General features: G+C 45.4%; 2 protein-coding genes across 2 annotated transcripts; one reads left to right on the top strand and one right to left on the bottom strand.

The window, feature by feature from the left end:
* Positions 1–411: 411 nt before the first annotated feature.
* Positions 412–12,309, top strand: ldhba (lactate dehydrogenase Ba). The gene is made up of 8 exons (XM_086201433.1): positions 412–546; positions 7,854–7,990; positions 8,206–8,323; positions 8,401–8,574; positions 8,677–8,850; positions 8,986–9,103; positions 11,353–11,476; positions 11,628–12,309. The coding sequence occupies exons 2-8, from the start codon at positions 7,862–7,864 to the stop codon at positions 11,793–11,795; spliced, it is 1,005 nt and encodes a 334-aa protein (XP_086057559.1). The 5' UTR covers positions 412–546; positions 7,854–7,861; the 3' UTR covers positions 11,796–12,309.
* A 2,529-nt stretch (positions 12,310–14,838) lies between these two features.
* Positions 14,839–17,060, bottom strand: kiss2 (kisspeptin 2). Its single transcript, XM_086202508.1, is given in 2 exon segments — positions 14,839–15,113; positions 16,523–17,060. Coding segments are annotated over 2 exon segments (387 nt in total). The 5' UTR covers positions 16,635–17,060.
* Positions 17,061–19,213: the final 2,153 nt, after the last annotated feature.

The following is a 19,213-nucleotide window of genomic DNA, read 5'->3' as shown; positions in this document are numbered from 1 at the left end:
TTTTCATACTACTTTTTCAAAACCACATTCAGTCCATTTTTTTAAACATTTTACCAAAAACAAACAAACAAACAAAAAACACAATTCTGAAGGGAAAGGGCCCCCATCATGACCAAGCTGCTGGCCTGCAGGGGGTCAGGCAGGTGGAGTCTCCCTTTAGTCCTCCTGCTATCAGGACCTGCTCCATTGGTGAAGACCTGGTCTCTCTGTTTCCCTGGAGTTGTGCCAGGGTCCATTGTCCTCCCTCCTCTCGGCCCCCCTGCTGCGGTTCCTTCGCTTTTTCCCCCCATCTCTTTTGTTCTATGTAGTTTTAGTAAGTCTTATATTTTGTATTTATTATTTTATAGTAAAGATTAAAAAAGTTCCTCACCTGACATCCTGCTCTGACACCTTCCTCTCACACCGCGGCTCCTCCCCCCCCCCCCCCCCAAAAAAGCTCCGCGCAGCCGCCTTCCCTCCATCTCCGCGCGCGTCCCTGCACTGAAGAGCGTCTCCCTCCACCTGCCTCTGCACCGGACCACATCACGGACAAGAACCAAGCTAAGAGTGAGGAAGATATGTTCTTTATTATCGCGCGTGCATGCGTGTTTGTGTGTGTGCGTGTGTGTGTGTGTGGGGGGGGGGGCAGCTGCGTGCTGAGCGCCTCAGCAGCAATGGATACTGCATGAGAGGAATGTGAAGATGCTTCGTGACGGCTCACTGTCGATGCCCGCGCAACTGCACGAGGACCTTGACCCACTGGACTTCTGCATGAGGTGCCCGATGATCGGGGTTAGGGTCGTCGGTGCTTTATGACTGGACTGGGAGGAAGATCTTTGTATATGTGGAGTTTGTGTGTGTGTGCGTGTGCGTGCGTGCGTGTGTGTGTGTGCGTGAGAGAGAGAGAGAGAGAGAGAGAGCACGTCTGCGTTCTCTGGCCTGGACTGTTATGTAAACTCAGATTATAAACTCATCAAATCCTGAACACGTTTGTCTGGGTGGTCTACTTCAACCGATCATGTCACAGGTCGAATATTTTCGGAGAGGAGAGGAGGCATTGTGTTGCTGGAGGGTCGCCAGTCCTTGGCCAGGCACGAGCGCCACCCGCCTATTTCAAGTGTCCCTCTGACCTTGATGCCAGCTGATTTCGTTGGCAGCCACTAAACATCAACTTGAACTGACCTCTTTGTTCTTCATGCACAGCAAAGTCAGCGGTTCCCAACCTGAGGTGCTGGGCCCTTCAGGGTTCTCTGCAGTTTTTAAGACCATCAACGAACCCTCCATCCATGGGACCTGGTGGCAAAGAAATGTGGGGAAAGCCCTGGTTTTAGATCCCCATTTGGCCCATTCCTTTTGAGCAGCGGTGGAATCATCGTCTGCTGATCTGCTCACTTGACATAAAACAGAGAAGCATTCATCCGTGGAGAAGGTGTATCGTTACAGACACAACTGGACAACATGTCCACGCCTGTTGTTGTGTGCTGGATTACAGAGTAAACGGCCTGTATCAGGTGTGTGTGTGTGTGTGCGTGCGTGTGTGTGTGCGTGCGTGTGTGTGTGTGCGTGCGTGTGTGTGTGTGTGCGTGCGTGTGTGTGTGTGCGTGCGTGCTGGACTGGTATATTTGCTACATTTGCTTCAGTTTGTGTGAATCAGTTAAATATCAATGAATATTTAGTCCCAAATCTGAATTTGCTGCTATTTTGGTGACTGGATTCATTTTTCCTACTTTTGATTTTTAGCCGCAGTCAGCTGTCCGAAAATTACACTTTAAGAATTTTATGTTGGTAGAATTTTACTATTTCAACATATTAAATAATGTAATACTGTGAGGTCCAAATTTGAGCTGCTAATGATTGATATAGGAAAGCTCTGTGAAAAAGTTTTGTTCTAAAACTGCCATGATGTAGTCATTTTAAAGGAAGAATTGCTACAATGTTCCTGGAATAAAGACTTGCTGATAATGAGCCACATGTGCTGGCCTGTTTGGAGTCGTCCAGGGTCAGACCACTAGCTGAAGGTCGTGTACACGTGACTAGCCTCTTTCTCTTTCCATAAATTTGTGTTTGTGGACTCTGAGACTAAATCTTCTTTTAATTTAGGCTGAATTGGATATTTCAGTGCACTGACTGATCTGAGTGAACAGTGAATGCATCCAACACTCAAAGGAGACGCAAAACAATGTACAATCAACTGAAAATCCATCCATCATTTTCGTCTTCCGCTTATTCCTTACTAGTCAGGGTCACGGGGGGGTGGAGCCTATCCCAGCATCTACGGGCGAGAGGCGGGGTTCACCCTGGACAGGTCGCCAGTCCATCGCAGGGCCAACATACAGAGACGAACAACCATTCACACCTACGGTCAATTTAGAGAATCAATCAGCCTCGTCCCCAAATTGATGTCTTTGGACTGTGGAGGAAGCTGGAGTACCAGAGAGAACCCAGCAGGAACAGGGAGAACATGGAGACTCACCCAGAAAGACCCCGTGCCCGAGCAGGGACTCGAACCAGGAACCTTCGTGCTGTGAGGCCAAAGTGCTGACCACTGCACCACCGTGCAGCCCAACTCATTATGAAAAACTTGTAAATTAATTCAATAAAATCTTATATGTCAGCTCTATGATTTTATTAAAATATATATTTATCAGATGATATGCACCAACATTAACTTTAAAAGTAGAACCTAAAGCAGAAAATCTTATATTTCATAGCTCAACAGAGACTTGAGTGTTTGCAGCACGGGGTCTTTCTGGGTGAGTCTCCATGTTCTCCCTGTTCCTGCTGGGTTCTCTCTGGTACTCCAGCTTCCTCCACAGTCCAAAGACATCAAGAGGGACCAGGTTAATCCAGACTCTAAATTGACCATAGGCATGGCTGGGAGAGCCAATGGTTGTCTGTCTCTATGTGTTGGTCCTGCCATGGACTGGTGACCTGTCCAGGGGGAAGGCTGCTGGGATAGGCTCCACCCCCACCACCCTCAACAGGAGGAGAGGGGGAAGATGGAGGGATGGTTTTAATAAAAAAATTGTCACAAAAATAAAAAAAAAGTTCATCAAAATATCCCAGAGCCCAACAGTTCATTTCCAGTCCTAAAATACAGTAAATGCTGATATTTAAACATCTGGAATCAAACTGAAACAATCCATCAATCATAAAAATAGTTGGCGATTAATTTTCTGTTGATCAACAAATAAATTGGCTGTCGCGAATATAATTGATACCCAACAGCGACATTTCACTGCTCAATATGTTTTTTTCAGCCAAACACAAGAAACTGTGAAACAGGAATTATGTTGGTGTTCCTGTCAGGGGCGTCTCCCCGACTGTTGGCTGGATGGCGACACGTCCAGGGCCTCTCGTCTTACCGCCGACAAAGTTGCAGAGATCTTTCCTCATATCTAGCAAAGACGCCATCAGGAATGATAAATGCTATCACGTGCACGGAACAGAAGGATATGACACTGGCAGCCAAGATAATTTACATAAACATACATTCATGCGTCACCATTACACAGTATTTAAAGCAGATGACAGGACTGTGAAGGTAGTTAGTTGCTGCGGATTTCTTGGTTCTTGCGTCGGTTTGGACGCATCACGATGTCTCGCTTCCTGAAGCCTGTGTGCTCGTCCTCATGTGAGTGTCTGGTCATGCAGGGAGCCTCTTCTGCTCTGGCTCTGCTTTCATTTGTTCACTGCTAGTCAGTGAACTGCTTTTGATCAGTTTCTATTTCTCTACACTGGAAGCTGTGTAGGGCTCCTGTACAATTTATCCACCTGGCTTCATTAGTTACTGCTAGTCAGAGACAAACAGCTTCAGTCTGTTGTTCTGATCCGTCCTAGTTGGAGTCTCAACAGAACCTTTGTATCGGCTCTATTGTAGCTGGTTTTCTCTCTCCCTCACTCACTAGTAGTGATGAAACTTCAGATCATCCCAATCTGTGCTGACCACTTACAGGTCAGGTACTGGAGCTGGAGAGCTGTTGGGTTGCTTGATATTTCAAGGGTACTGGTGCCACACTAGTAGCCCAGCTGGCCACCAGTACCAGTACCATCACATTCTGATGTAATACGAGCGAACGTAGATCACTGATGTTGGCTGACAACACCTGACCACCTTGGCATAGATGCACTGGGCCACACCTGCCGCCTTTGTTTGTGCTCACACCAGGTGAATTTGTGTGGTCAAATGTTGAAGTCTGACATCAGAACAAGATCGCACTTGAATGTTAATGGGTTCGGGTTCGGGTTGGTTATTAGGCTTAGGGTTAGGTTGTTAGGTTTAAGGTTTAGGCTTGGGTTTGGTTGTTAGGGTTAGAGTTAGTCCTGGAGTCCAGTCCTACAACACTGGCCCGATGTCTTCTTGGAGACTCACTGTCCTCCAAGTGACTATCAAGCACCTGTGATGTTTGTGTGAGATGGATCTTGAACTCACCAGCTGCTTTGACTTCCCTTCAGCCACAGTCCACGGTACTCACCTTGTCCTCCCCCACGCTCTGTCATTTTGTCTCATGTTGTCTCATACATTCTCTCACTTTCTCTCACATTTGTCTACGGTTTGTCACATTCTCTCATGTTTTCTCATGTTGTCTCATGTTATCTCAAGCTCTCACTTTCTTTCATGTTGCCTCATGTTGTCACGTACTCTCACGTTCTCTGATGTTGTTTCACGCTCTCTCATGTTTGTCGAAGGTTCTCTCACATTCTCATGCTGTCTTGTACATTTCTCTCATGTTCCCTTCTCTTGTCACACCTTTTTTTGTTTTCTGACATTCTGCAGTTTACTGACATTCTCCTGTCTTGTTTGATGTTCTGTTCTGTTTTCTCACATTTACTCCTGTTGTCTCACTTTATTGCACATTGTCTCATGATCTGTCTGACATTCTCTTATGCTCTCTAATGTTGTCTCATGTGTCTCACTTCCTCTAATCATCTCTCATGTTGTTTCACAGTGTATCATTCTGACATGTATTCTCACATTGTCCCGCCCTCTCAAGTTATCTCATGTTCTCTAATATTCTCACGTTTTCTTTCAAAAGGTCTCACATCCTCTCATATTATCTCATGTTTTCTCATGTTCTCTCATGCTGTCTTGTGGTGGTGCACATTTTCTCATGTTCTCGCATTGTCTAATACATGTTTGTTCATGTTGTCTCATGTTCTCTCACATTTTTTCATGTCTCGTTATTGCTCAGACCCTATGATGTTTGCTCAGCAGATCAACACATTAGCAGCACTAAAACACTACAAACACCCACTAACCAGTGTCCCAGCCCCCCCAACACCCATGAGGCAGCTGGGCCAGACGGCCTGGAGCCGGTTTTCACATCCACACCATTCAAAACCTGGTCCTGGACTGTTCTTGCTGTCAATGAGCGCCCAATATGAGCATTATGAGCATCATCTAATTTCACCCCCTGAACATGAATGAAATTCACTACAATTCACCACACTTGTCCGGTCTGGCTAAACATTCACTAATAAAAAAACAAAACAAAACAAAAGAGTCAATAGCGCCACCTAGGGAGCCACACAACTAAAAGATAATTTAAAGATATGCAGCACTATAACTCCTCCCACGAATGTCCCACAAACATGGGACCAACACCGTTGGACTCGTCTCATGAAGACAAACAATTCCTACACTCTGACCGCTCACCTGTCTACAACAGAATGTCCACAAATTGGACAAAACTGTCAAAATGAAGACTTTTTTTACTCCCCCAACAAAATCTATCTCCTCCTAGGGCATTAATGCTATCACTTCCAAACTTTCACACATTTCTCTCCCAACTGTGCTGATTAAAAGTTATTAAAAGTTTTTAAATGAATTACTGGGTTTCCATTTTACAAGCCGTCAAAGTGGGGGAGACACGTTTCACCTTCCAGTGGAAGCCTATTGGGAGACGGTGTCCTCTCAGGTACATACTGTCAAACAAACACTTCTCACGTCTACACCATCCATCCCACAGCTCTACCAACCACACCACTGCATTCCTGACAAAAACCCCTCCAAGAACATGGTGTTCTGTGTCCCTCTGGACCAGCGTATGCTGACTTCTTCCTCTTGTTGCACTCCAGTCCTGGTGCTCCTCCTCTCTCTCCACTCTAGCACAGATCAAAGACAGAGCAGTGGGGAGGGGTTCTTAAAGGGCCAGCTCTCAGCTCTGCTCTCACTCTAGCACAGATCAAAGACAGAGCAGTGGGGGAGGGGTTCTTAAAGGGCCAGCTCTCAGCTCTGCTCTCACTCTAGCACAGATCAGAGACAGAGCAGTGGGGAGGGGTTCTTAAAGGGCCAGCTCTCAGCTCTGCTCTCACTCTAGCACAGATCAAAGACAGAGCAGTGGGGAGGGGTTCTTAAAGGGCCAGCTCTCAGCTCTGCTCTCACTCTAGCACAGATCAAAGACAGAGCAGTGGGGAGGGGTTCTTAAAGGGCCAGCTCTCAGCTCTGCTCTCACTCTAGCACAGATCAAAGACAGAGCAGTGGGGAGGGGTTCTTAAAGGGCCAGCTCTCAGCTCTGCTCTCACTCTAGCACAGATCAAAGACAGAGCAGTGGGGGAGGGGTTCTTAAAGGGCCAGCTCTCAGCTCTGCTCTCACTCTAGCACAGATCAGAGACAGAGCAGTGGGGAGGGGTTCTTAAAGGGCCAGCTCTCAGCTCTGCTCTCACTCTAGCACAGATCAAAGACAGAGCAGTGGGGGAGGGGTTCTTAAAGGGCCAGCTCTCAGCTCTGCTCTCCACTCTAGCACAGATCAGAGACAGAGCAGTGGGGGAGGGGTTCTTAAAGGGCCAGCTCTCAGCTCTGCTCTCACTCTAGCACAGATCAAAGACAGAGCAGTGGGGGAGGGGTTCTTAAAGGGCCAGCTCTCAGCTCTGCTCTCACTCTAGCACAGATCAAAGACAGAGCAGTGGGGGAGGGGTTCTTAAGGGGCCAGCTCTCAGCTCTGCTCTCACTCTAGCACAGATCAAAGACAGAGCAGTGGGGAGGGGTTCTTAAAGGGCCAGCTCTCAGCTCTGCTCTCACTCTAGCACAGATCAGAGACAGAGCAGTGGGGGAGGGGTTCTTAAAGGGCCAGCTCTCAGCTCTGCTCTCCACTCTAGCACAGATCAGAGACAGAGCAGTGGGGAGGGGTTCTTAAAGGGCCAGCTCTCAGCTCTGCTCTCACTCTAGCACAGATCAAAGACAGAGCAGTGGGGGAGGGGTTCTTAAAGGGCCAGCTCTCAGCTCTGCTCTCACGCTAGCACAGATCAGAGACAGAGCAGTGGGGAGGGGTTCTTAAAGGGCCAGCTCTCAGCTCTGCTCTCACTCTAGCACAGATCAAAGACAGAGCAGTGGGGGAGGGCTTCTTAAAGGGCCAGCTCTCAGCTCTGCTCTCACTCTAGCACAGATCAGAGACAGAGCAGTGGGGAGGGGTTCTTAAAGGGCCAGCTCTCAGCTCTGCTCTCACTCTAGCACAGATCAGAGACAGAGCAGTGGGGGAGGGGTTCTTAAAGGGCCAGCTCTCAGCTCTGCTCTCACTCTCTGATCAAACTCAGGCTTCTAACTTCTCAACTACAAGGCCTCCACCCTGGACCAGGACACCCTGGGATTCAGGCCAGGGCTCAGGCCCTCACAACGCTGCTTGCAGCTTGAATTTTTTCTTCATGTTCTCTCACCTTCTTTCATTTTGTCACAAGTTGTCTTACATTCTCTCATGTTGTCTCATACATTCTTTCATTTTCTCTGTTTGTCTCACAGTCTCTCATGTCATCACACATTCTCTCATCTCATGTTTTCCTACATTCGTCCATGTTATCTCCAGTTGTCTCACATTCTCTGATGTGCTCTCACCTTTTCTGATGGGGTCACAAGTTGTCTCATGTTGTGTCTCCTCCAGCTCTGATCATGTCATCGGTGCTGCAGAAGCTGATCAGCCCTCTGGCCAGCAGCTCTACGGAGCCCCCCAGGAACAAGGTGACGGTGGTGGGGGTGGGCCAAGTGGGCATGGCCTGTGCTGTCAGCATCCTGCTGCGGGTAAGACGCTAACCCAAATAGCCATGTACCTTGTATTTCAGATATAGAATAGAGGAGCTAAGAGTCGCTGCTCGGACAGACACACACGAGTTGATTTGAGTTTACACTTCCTCATATCACTAACCTATCGAGGCCTGCTGACAGTGACCTCTACCCTGATTGGCAACAGAGGAGATGTGAATTGGATGGTTTGGTCTTGGTGCTGTCTTCTGCAGGACCTGTGTGATGAGCTGGCACTGGTGGATGTGATGGAGGATCGTCTGAAAGGAGAGATGATGGACCTGCAGCACGGTAGCCTCTTCCTCAAGACCTCCACCATTGTAGCTGACAAAGGTCTGACACATCCCCCAGCTCATCTTCCACCCGTTACTCGTCAAGTCACATTGATCCAATGTTTCTCTTCCTCCCAGACTATGCAGTAACAGCTAACTCTCGTCTGGTTGTGGTCACGGCTGGGGTTCGCCAGCAAGAGGGTGAGAGCCGCCTCAACCTGGTGCAGAGGAATGTCAACGTCTTCAAGTCCATCATTCCCCAGATAATCAAGTACAGCCCAAACTGCACTCTCATTGTTGTCTCCAACCCCGGTGAGCAAAATGTCTACAGCTGTCACTTGGTGCATGAGACTGTGGGGGAGAAGTCACAACATTATTAGCTTTCACGTTTGCATTCCAATCATCCTCTTACAGTTGACGTGCTGACGTATGTGACTTGGAAGCTGAGCGGCCTGCCCAAGCACCGTGTTATTGGCAGTGGCACCAACCTGGACTCAGCCCGCTTTCGCTACCTGATGGCTGAACGCCTCAGCATCCATGCTAGCTCCTTCAATGGCTGGGTGCTGGGCGAGCATGGAGACACCAGTGGTGGGTGTGTTACCCCTAACCCCTCACAGGACTCGTCTTCTCTGTCAACGCACTTACACATGATAGTCGTGTTTGTGTGTGTGTGTGTGTGTGTGTGTGTGTGTGTGTGTGTGTGTGTGTGTGTGTGTGTTACAGTGCCTGTGTGGAGTGGTGCAAACGTAGCAGGGGTCAACCTGCAGAAACTGAATCCTGAGATTGGCACTGATGCTGATAAAGAGCAGTGGAAGGCAACACACAAGGCTGTGGTGGACAGGTGATGATCAAACACACACACAGATACACACACATACGCACACTTGCATTGGACCTCGCCAGCTGCAGGTCAAAGGTCACTGCCTTTTTCAGGGCTTGTTGACCATAGTTTCTTATTGTTTAGCTTGAAAGTTTATCGTTGACATTGGAGTTTGTTAAAGTCAGGGTCCAGTTACTGGCCTTTTCCTGATCTTTCACTGTTAGAATAATTTTTTTCAGTTCAGAAGCTATGAACAGCCAAATTCCTCTTTGTAGAAGCTAAACTCTGCTGCCACATTGTATTAGCCAAGCCTGAGTTTGCATGTTCACTGTGGGGAGGATTAGCCCCCACATCCCCAAGATGACCCCTTGTTACTTTACATACCTTCTACCGAAGAGCGAAGCACAGTAACGTTCCACAGGAGTAGTTTTGATTTAGTTGAGAAGCCAACAGAGACAAGATGCTCTTCTCTGACAAGAATCTAGACATATTTACCATAGAGTCTAACATTCACACACAAACCTCAACACACACAAACCAAAACACACTCAAATATACACACATTAACACATACATGCGTGAACAAGCAGTCATGCAAACACATGCGCACACGCATGCACACGTGTGCGCACACACACACCCATGTACACAAACGTTTGTACACACACATAGGTACACACACACATGCACACACATACAGTATATACACACATACGTACAAACATTAGGAGACACATACGTAAACACACATGGGTACACACGCACATACGTACACACATAGGTACACACTCATCCATACACATAAAAATAAACATGTAGGCACACTCATTAGTACACACATACACACACACTAGTACACAGATACGTGTGCACACGCATCTGTGTGATTCTCACTGACTCATGTTGTGATTGAAGCTTCTCTTGAAAAGTGCGACACAAACAAAGCTTAGCATGAATAAACTCTTTTGATGACATCATTACTCACATTTTTTGCAAAGTACTTTCATGCCATTTGTCACTGTAGCAACAATGTATTGTATGTGTTCTTTATATTGTATGAGCAGAGAATCAATGTCAGATTTTTGACACTCTGCACATTACAGACAAACGCAAACATCATTCTCAGCACTTCTAGTTGTACTTGTACATGCATGCAGTCCTGCTTCTGAGTTCGGCTCAAACTGAGCAGGATTTGGACCCCTGACCCACACAAACCGGAAGCTCCATCTAGTAGCCAAGTGTCATTGATCATTTCCTGCCCCCATGGCTGTGCTGGTTTCCATGCATGCGTTAATGTGCTCACATGAAGTAAATAGGCCACTGGAGCAGCTTAGGGGGGCAAAGCTACACACTGACCTACATGTGGAGGGGCAGGGACATTAGGCTCTTACTGTGAGATGGCAAACCTTTGATTGTTTTTTGGACTAAAAATCGTAGTTGTTGTCTACTACATTATCCGGTTGGTCCGGGTCGTGGGAGCAGCAGCCTCAGCAAGGAAGCCCAGACTGTCCTCTCCCCACTTCCCCCAGCTCTCCGGGGGAATCCTGAGGCGTTCCCAGGCCAGCCCAGAGATATAATCCCTCCAGCGGGTCCTGGGTCGGCCTCGAGGCCTCCTCCTGGTCAGACATGCCTGGAACACCTCCTGAGGGAGGCGTCCTCTCCAGATACCTGAACCACCTCCACTGACTCCTCTTCCTGGAGGAGCAGCAGCTCTGCTCTGAGTCCCTCCTGAAGGACTGAGCTTCTCACCCTGTCTCTAAGGGAGAGTCCAGCCTCCCTGAGGAGGAAACTCATTTCAGCCGCTTGTATTCAGGATCTTGTTCTTTCAGTCATTACCCAGAGCTCATGACCACAGGTGAGGGTTGGAACGTAGACTGACAGGTAAATGGAGAGCCTCTCCTTTTGGCTAAGCTCCCTCTGTATCACAACAGACTGGTTTAGTACCCGCATCACTGCGGATGCCGCCCCAATCCACCTGTCAATCTCAGATTACATCCTACCCTCACTTTGGGGACTAAAAATGACCTGAATGAAACTACCCATTACATACTTAAAGGACACACATAAAACTTGGATGCAGCCAAAACATAAGGTTCCAGATTGACACTATGGTCTAGCGTCTCTCATCATGATTAATTGTGTAGTTTTGCTGTTCTCCCTTGAAATGCAAGTTAAATGAGTTTGTTGTCATGGCAACACATTGGTGTCAACCATGAAATAGATGTTGGACTCTGCACAGTGATTGTTAACAGATTTCTACTGTGTGTCAGCGCCTACGAGGTGATCAAGCTGAAGGGTTACACCAATTGGGCCATTGGCCTGAGCGTGGCCGACCTGACTGAGAGCATCGTCAAGAACATGAGCCGCGTCCACCCTGTGTCCACCATGGTCAAGGTCAGACACACACACACGCACGCAGGCACACGCACACACACACGCACACACACACAGATAAACATGATAACATGTTCTGCTTTAAATAGTAAGTTGCATTTCTACGCTCAGCATGGGTGTATGTATATATGTATGTGTGTGTTTTCTCCAGGGCATGTATGGCATCGGTGAGGAGGTTTTCCTGTCTCTGCCATGTGTTCTGAACAGCGGTGGCGTGGGCAGTGTGGTCAACATGACCCTGACGGATGCTGAGGTAGCCCAGCTGAAGAAGAGTGCCGACACCCTGTGGGGCATCCAGAGGGACCTGAAGGACATCTGAACACCTACGATTCACAACCGTGACCCAGAGAAAAGCACACACTCCTGTGATTACACCCCCTTCTCTGTTCTAGGACAGTACCAGTGTTTTTTCGATGTGGTGCCAGCTTAATTTTAAGTTTTTTTGTAAAACACCATTGGGCCTGATTTTCATATCAGGGCTGCAGTTTGTCAGCATCACCTACCTGACAGTTGCCACCTGACAGGTGGAAAAGACTGGTACTGCCCTTCAAAATGAGCACATTAGCTGCTCCAGAGCTACCAAGCTGAAGTTGCTGTTTGTAGTGTTTGTGGTAGCAGATGTAGACTCACCTGTGTTTGGACCAGGGTCAAGCACAACCAGCAAAGCCAAAAGTGTCACTATTATTATCATGTTTTAACCCTTGATGTTGTGAGTGTGAAGGTTGTTGAGACCAGTCGAGACATCCACCTGGACCCTGTGACTGCCTGACCTGTATGACCTGATCAACAAACTCAATAAATATGAGCCTCACAAAAAGCCTGGTGTCTTATTGCCATAAAAAACACCACCTAAAGTAACAGTATCGCAGATGTTTGGTGGATCAAACAGACAAAAAACAATCTTTTACTTCTTCTTGATATTTTCACCTCAAACTGAAATGGTCTGAAGCAAGTGACGACAAAAACATCAGATTGTATTGAAATAAACATGGATGGAATGTTTCAGAGATGGTTGAGAATCTTTCATCTCCTTAAACCAGTGACATCATAACCCAGGATGGGCAGCTCGCAGGTGGGAAAAGCTGCTTCTTTACTGACAAACTTCAAGGGTTCCCTCAGCGAACACACTGCATAGGTGTTTCCATAATACTTAGTCTCAACCAAAACTACAAGGTTATATGGGGAAAGAAAAACATTGCATGTATTTTAAATGTGGGTTTATAGCTTCAGAAGAAGTGGGAATCTTTCCCCTTTTAGTTTTAGTTTTAAGTTTCTACAAAGACACCAGGCATACAGACAAACACTGAAGTTGATGCAATCTAATGAGGCACAATAGGATTTTATGAAACAGTAGATGAAGTAAAGAAAGAAGTAAGTAAAGGAGTTTGTTTTTTTTGTTACCATTCCAAGATTCACCTGTCAATCTTTCTGCTGTTTACACCTATCAGGTAGGGGACTTAAGTGCTGACGTCTTTTAGAAGTCTGCTGGAAGTCTCGAAGAGGTGAATGAGAGGTGTAGTAGAAATTGTTTTGAAGTCTATTAGTAATGTTTTAGAAATCTGTTATAATTCTATTACAAGTCTTCTAGATTACTGTCTGTCTAAGTCTGTTTAGAAGTGTAACTGAAGTCAGGGTTAGGGTTCGATGTCAGTCGTCTTCCTGGCCTTGTCGCCTCAGGGTCATTTCTCCAGGCTAATTTGATGCAGTTACTGGCAGAGTACAGCAAGTTGCACCTCCTGCTGCCCAATTTTTCTGTCCTTCTAAAGCAGCCCACATTTTGCTCGTGTCATGCTGGCCAGGTCCTTGTCGGAAGATGCGTGAGAACAGGAGAAGGAAGCCAAGGGTTTCCAAAAGCCTGACTGAAAACAATCATGAAACTTTCAGTCTTCATTTGAGACAAGCAGGGTCTTGTGCATAAAAATTAGTCCAACACAGCAACGGTACAAAGTCATTAGACATAAATGTTGGTTCGTGATCAGCAGCATATGTCAGAGGTCTCAACAGGGCTGCAACGATGCTTCCATGTGAGGGAGGAACAGGTGATGTCAGGTTGGCAGGGAACCACAGTATGAAATCTGCAAGCAAACAAAAATCCTGACCTGCTACACATGTCTCATGATAAATTGCTGAGATATGAAAACACAGAGGTTTAGCTTGTTTGTGTTCATGTATATATATTCTTATTGTTGTCAATAATGTTGTTACCTCTTGCTTTGTTGCATTTATTTCCCAACAACAGAAAACAGGTACGAAGAGTGAATATTTGGGCCTGTTAATATCCAAACCGTTACAAACTTGATCATGAATTATATACACAAATTGAAAATTTGGAACTTTTTCAAATTATCATAAATGTCCTCCCCTGGTGGGCTGTAGAGGTACTACAGGTGGGCTGCAGCACACACTTCAGGAATCCCTGCACTAGATGATTACAAATATTATAATAATGAATAAAACAGTAAACAAATATTCATATAGTTATATTAATTTCTAAATCAAACATATATCAACATATGGAAAAAATATTAGGAAAATTACCTCTTCATTAAGTTTTAGTTTCAAGTTTTTAAAATGCATTGAGACAACCTGGAGGTATATTGATGATCTGTGGTTTGTGTGGTCTGGATGCAGTTAATCTCTTAATAATAACCTTAATAAACAAACTACAACAGTTTCTTCGTCTAACCAACAACCTGCCTCATCCAGCACCTCCCAGCCTATCTAAATTACCTGTCAAGGCCTTTATTATCATAAATAGACAGGTGTGTTTCGTGATGTGTTTTTTTACAGTTGAAGGTATTCCATCACCCAATGAACCCCCTGCAAATATCATCACCACCATTACTATTATAACAAATAATAATAATGTATTAATTAATATAGCTCTTTATTAATTATCTTAATCAATATATTTTTACAATTGTCCCTGTATCTCTTCTTGATCATAATTTAAATGTACACAACCGCTTAATTGAAAATATGTGTGTGAATGTGACTCCTGTCCAATTAATCAATAACACACTTACAGTTGTGAAAAACTGACATACATTAATTGCATCCATTTTCCTGTTTGTATGGAAAAAAAATCATTTAATGTATTCAGGAAAAATGTACCAAAGTGACTGAGAGAAACTGTCTTGTGAAATTAGACAAATCAATATGTTGCCACGTTTCCTTTCATTTGTATTCATTGCCATAGTTTTCTGACGTGTCGGCAGTCGCTGAATGAGATAGCAAACGTCACATTTTCTCTCTTTATTTTAATAGGATTTTCCTTAGATTAGTCTTTTATCATGTAAGATTGGAAACATATTTTGTAGTAAAGGCAGGTTAAAAAAAACTTTTATTGAGGGAGAAATGGTTCAGTGGGATGTGAAAGGTGGGATCCTCAGTTCTCACGGAGTCAGGGCAACAGCAGAGAACTGATTTGTCCTGGCTTTACTGACAGCTCTTCTGTAGATGTAGCCACTGTAGCGCTTCCCAAAGCGAAGGCCAAACGGGTTGAAGTTGAATTTGCTCCTGCGATCATTGCACAGAAGCTGCTGCTGGTCACTATTCTCTCTCAGGGAGAAACATAGATTGGAATCCTCCGGAAAGTCTCCTGCAGCACTTCTCCTAAGATGAATGGAGACGGATCCTGAGCAAAATAGCAACAGCAATCAGGGATGAAAACCTTTACATATTATTATTATATTATATTATATTATATTATATTATATTATATTATATTATATTATATTATATTATATTATATTATAAAAGTTCCAGGTTTGTCATGATATCATTAGGGTACTCCATGTACAAAATAAATATTTGTACTAATTTGTGATATCCAGTGTTTAATGACTAAGAATGAAGCATTCAAGTCTCTCTTCTCTAGATGATCACAATTTAATTACATCCATCAGTAACTACATCAGAAACTAAACCAGTAACTACAGGTAACTCCATCTGTATCTACATTGTGACTACATCAGTATTTATATCAACAACTACATCAGCATTACATCAGCAACTAAATCATTAACTTCATCAGAAATTACAGGTAACCGTGTCGGTAACTACATCCGTAACTACAACAGTAACTGCAGCCATAAGTATATCAGTAACTACAAGCTAAAACAACAGAAATCACATCAGTAACTACATCAGTAACTAAATACATCAGTATCTACAGCAGTAACTACATTAATAACTACAATAGTGACTACAGGTAACTACAACTGCAATTACATCAGGAACCACAGGTAACTACATAAGTAACTACATCAGTAACTACATTAGTAACTACAGGTAACTAAACCAGTAGCCACATCAGTAAATACTTCAATAACTAAAGGTTACTGCATTAGTAACAACACCAGTAACTATAGGTAATCACATCAATAAGTACATCAGTAATTACAGGTAACTACTGATAACTACATCAGTTACTACAACAGTATTTACACCAGTGACTTAATCATTAGTTGTTGGGAATTACAGCTGTAACTACATCAGTAACTACAGGTAACTTCATCAGTAACAAATCTGTAACTACAGGAAATGCCATCAGTAACTACGGGTATCTACATCAGTACCTACATCAGAAACTACAGATAACGATATCAGTTACTACATTAGTAAATACATGTAACTCTCAGTAACTACAGGTACCTACATCAGTAACTCCAGATAACTGCATCAGGAACTACAGGTATCTACATCTGTAACTTACTAATTACATTATGTAACTTAATCATTAACTACATATGACTATATCAGTAACAACATCAATAACTACATGCAACTTCAACTGTAACTATAGGTAACTGCATCTTTAACTCCAGGTAATTGCATCAGCAAATACATCAGTAACTACAGTTTTCTACACTCCATGTAGCTACATCAGTAACTCTTTTAGTGACTACAGATATCTACAGGCAACCAAGTAAGGAAATAATAGATCTTTGTTATCCTTATCCTCTCTTGATGTCTGAGACAAGCAAAGTTACATGTTTGAAAAAAGAAGTTAATCTACAGAAGTCATTTGTTCTGGCATGTTACCTCTTCCCTGTGTCATCTGTTGAGAGTCAAATGCTGGCAAAGCTGCCACCAGACTCCCTCCATCCTGACCAACTACCAGCCCGCACACCACAAAGACAGCCACCAGCTTCATCTTTGGCCAGAGGACCCAAATCCTGTCTGTGAGTGTGCAGAGAGCTTATCTATTCAGCACACACCAGCACGTCACAGCATTCACAGCATTATACATTTCCTCCAGGTGACCTGGTGCTCCTGCTGCTCACAGCCAATCATAGCTAGTTGTGTCTCTGAGGCTGGAAATTGCGACTATGTCCACTGGTGGTGGTACTGATATGCATCATTCATCAGCCCTTCTCAGAAATGTTGACAGCTCTGTTGTTGTTGCATCTTCCAGTTAGATAAGTGGGGAGCAACGGTCTAATGGTTCAGGGACAACATGGGAGGGACCCCCCCAACCCTGAGTGCTGCACCAACATACTGCTGCTCACCGTAGTTGGGACCCTCATTTATTATACTGGACTTCCTTCTCTCACTGTCATGGTTCTACATTTGAGGCTTCACAAAGGTTTTCAGGGATGTTGTGTCAGATGTGGACTGCCAGGCCAGAATGGCAGAAAATAGTTCACACCCATATACAAACACAGGACACATTGTCAGAGAATATATCAGCAAGTGAGCAAGGAAACGTGAAGATGAGGATGATGAAGGGTCCATGTCTAGGAATGAGATCATGGTGACTGCAACACCTGTGTCTCCAAATCTGTTCATCTGTTCCTACTGCCTCCCTCCTAGTAGAGCAGGTGTAGAACCTCCCTCCTAGTAGAGCAGGTGTAGAACCTCCCTTCTAGTACAGCAGGGCTAGAACCTCCCTCCTATTGGAGCAGGTGCAGAACCTCCCTCCTAGTAGAGCAGGTGTAGAACCTCCCTCCTAGTAGAGCAGGAGAAGAACCTCCCTCCTAGTATAGCAGGTCTAGAACCTCCCTCCTATTGGAGCAGGTGTAGAACCTCCCTCCTAGTACAGCAGGACTAGAACCTCCCTCCTGGTATAGCAGGTCTAGAACCTCCCTCCTTGAACAAGCACATCTGAGACAGCAGAGATGAAAAACATCCTTTACCAGCAAGAAGGTGGGGCAGATCCAGACAGACAGAGGACAGGGACAGACACAAACACAGAGACGAAAGACCGAAGGACAGAGAGAGAGACAGAGACTGAAAAGAGGGGCAGAGAGAGATAGGGGGGATTTAGCCTGAGGACAGGGACAGAGACAAAGATGGAGAAGAGATAGAGACAGAAAAGAGAGAGACAGAGAAAGAGAGAAAAGGTGAAAGAATGATGGACAGACGGGGACATGAACAGGCTGGAAGGAGAAAGGCAACAACAACTCGCTACCAATAACCACATCTACAGGTTCAAAACAAGCAATCAGTTCCAGCATAGCATGAGCAGTTCTATGGTAGCGAGCACAATGCTGAAGCTAATGCTAATACAGTACTGAGAATACTGATATAAATACTACTTGTACTAATACTAAAACTGGAGCTACGGGTGGCAGCTGGAGCCTCTTCAGGTCTGGAGCCTCCTCCAGCAGCACCAGGATCTGGGATGAGGGGAGAAGAAGAGGAGTTAGTAACACGTCTGAGGACAGGAGGAGGAGAGAGAAGCCCAGTGCATCATGGGAGATCCCAGCAGTCTGAGCCGACAGCAGCAGATCTAAGGGCCAGCATAAGCAGTCCTGACTATAAGCCTGATCAACAAGGAGGTCTTAAGTCTGCTCTTAAACCAAGAGAGGGGGTCTGGGTCCTGGACTGAAACTGGGACACGGTTCCACAGGAGGGGAGCCTGATAGCTGAAGGCTCTGGCTCCATTCTACTGTTAGAACTCTAGGAACCAGCAGGAACCCTGCATCCTGGGAGTGAAGGGTTCTAGCTGGATCATAGGGGACTAGGGGCTCTGTCAGGGATGAAGGAGCCTGATTGTTGAGGACTTTGATGGTAGAAGAAGAATCTAGAATCCTGTTGTAGATCTGCTTCTGGTCAGTCCACCAGTTTCTGGAGAGTCTTTAGGGATTTATTAGTCCAGCCTGGTAGGAGGGAGGTGCAGTAATCCAGCCTAGAAGTGACAAAAGCAGGGACTAGTTTTTCTGCATCTTCTTGAGCCAGGATGTGTCTGATCTTAGCGATGTTACGTCGATGGAAGAAGGCGTCCTGGAGATTTGTTGAAGGTGGGAGTTGAAGGATCCTGGTCAACGAGAACTCCTAGGTTCCTACGGTGGTGCTGGGGGCCAGGGTGGTGCCATCCAGGGTACCTGTCTCATCAGATCAGGTGGTCCTCAGGTGTTTGGGCCCAGCACAAGAACTTCAGTTTATCAGAGTTTAATAAAGGAAACGATGGTCCTCCATGTTTTCCTGTCCTTCAGACAGGCCTCCAGTTCAGTCAGCTGGTTTGTTCCACGTGGATCATTGATGAGTTCAACTGAGTGTCGTCTGCATAGCAGTGAACATTAATGGAGTGTTTCCTGATCATGTGACTTGAGGAAGCAGGTACAGGGTGAAGAGGACTGGTCCAAGCTCAGAGCCTTGTGGAACACCAGAACTGACTGTAGTGGTCTCAGAGGAACCATCATTAACTAGTACCAACTGAGATGGAGCTAGTAAATATGACCTGAACCAGTTTAGTGTGGTTCCTTTAATACCAGTGACAGGTTCCAGTCT

This window comes from Aulostomus chinensis, chromosome 4 (assembly GCF_037954235.1).
Source record: "Aulostomus chinensis isolate RoL2024-O1b breed Wild chromosome 4, RoL_Achi_v1.0, whole genome shotgun sequence".
NCBI lineage: Eukaryota > Metazoa > Chordata > Actinopteri > Syngnathiformes > Aulostomidae > Aulostomus > Aulostomus chinensis.
This window is presented reverse-complemented; position numbering and strand designations above follow the sequence as displayed.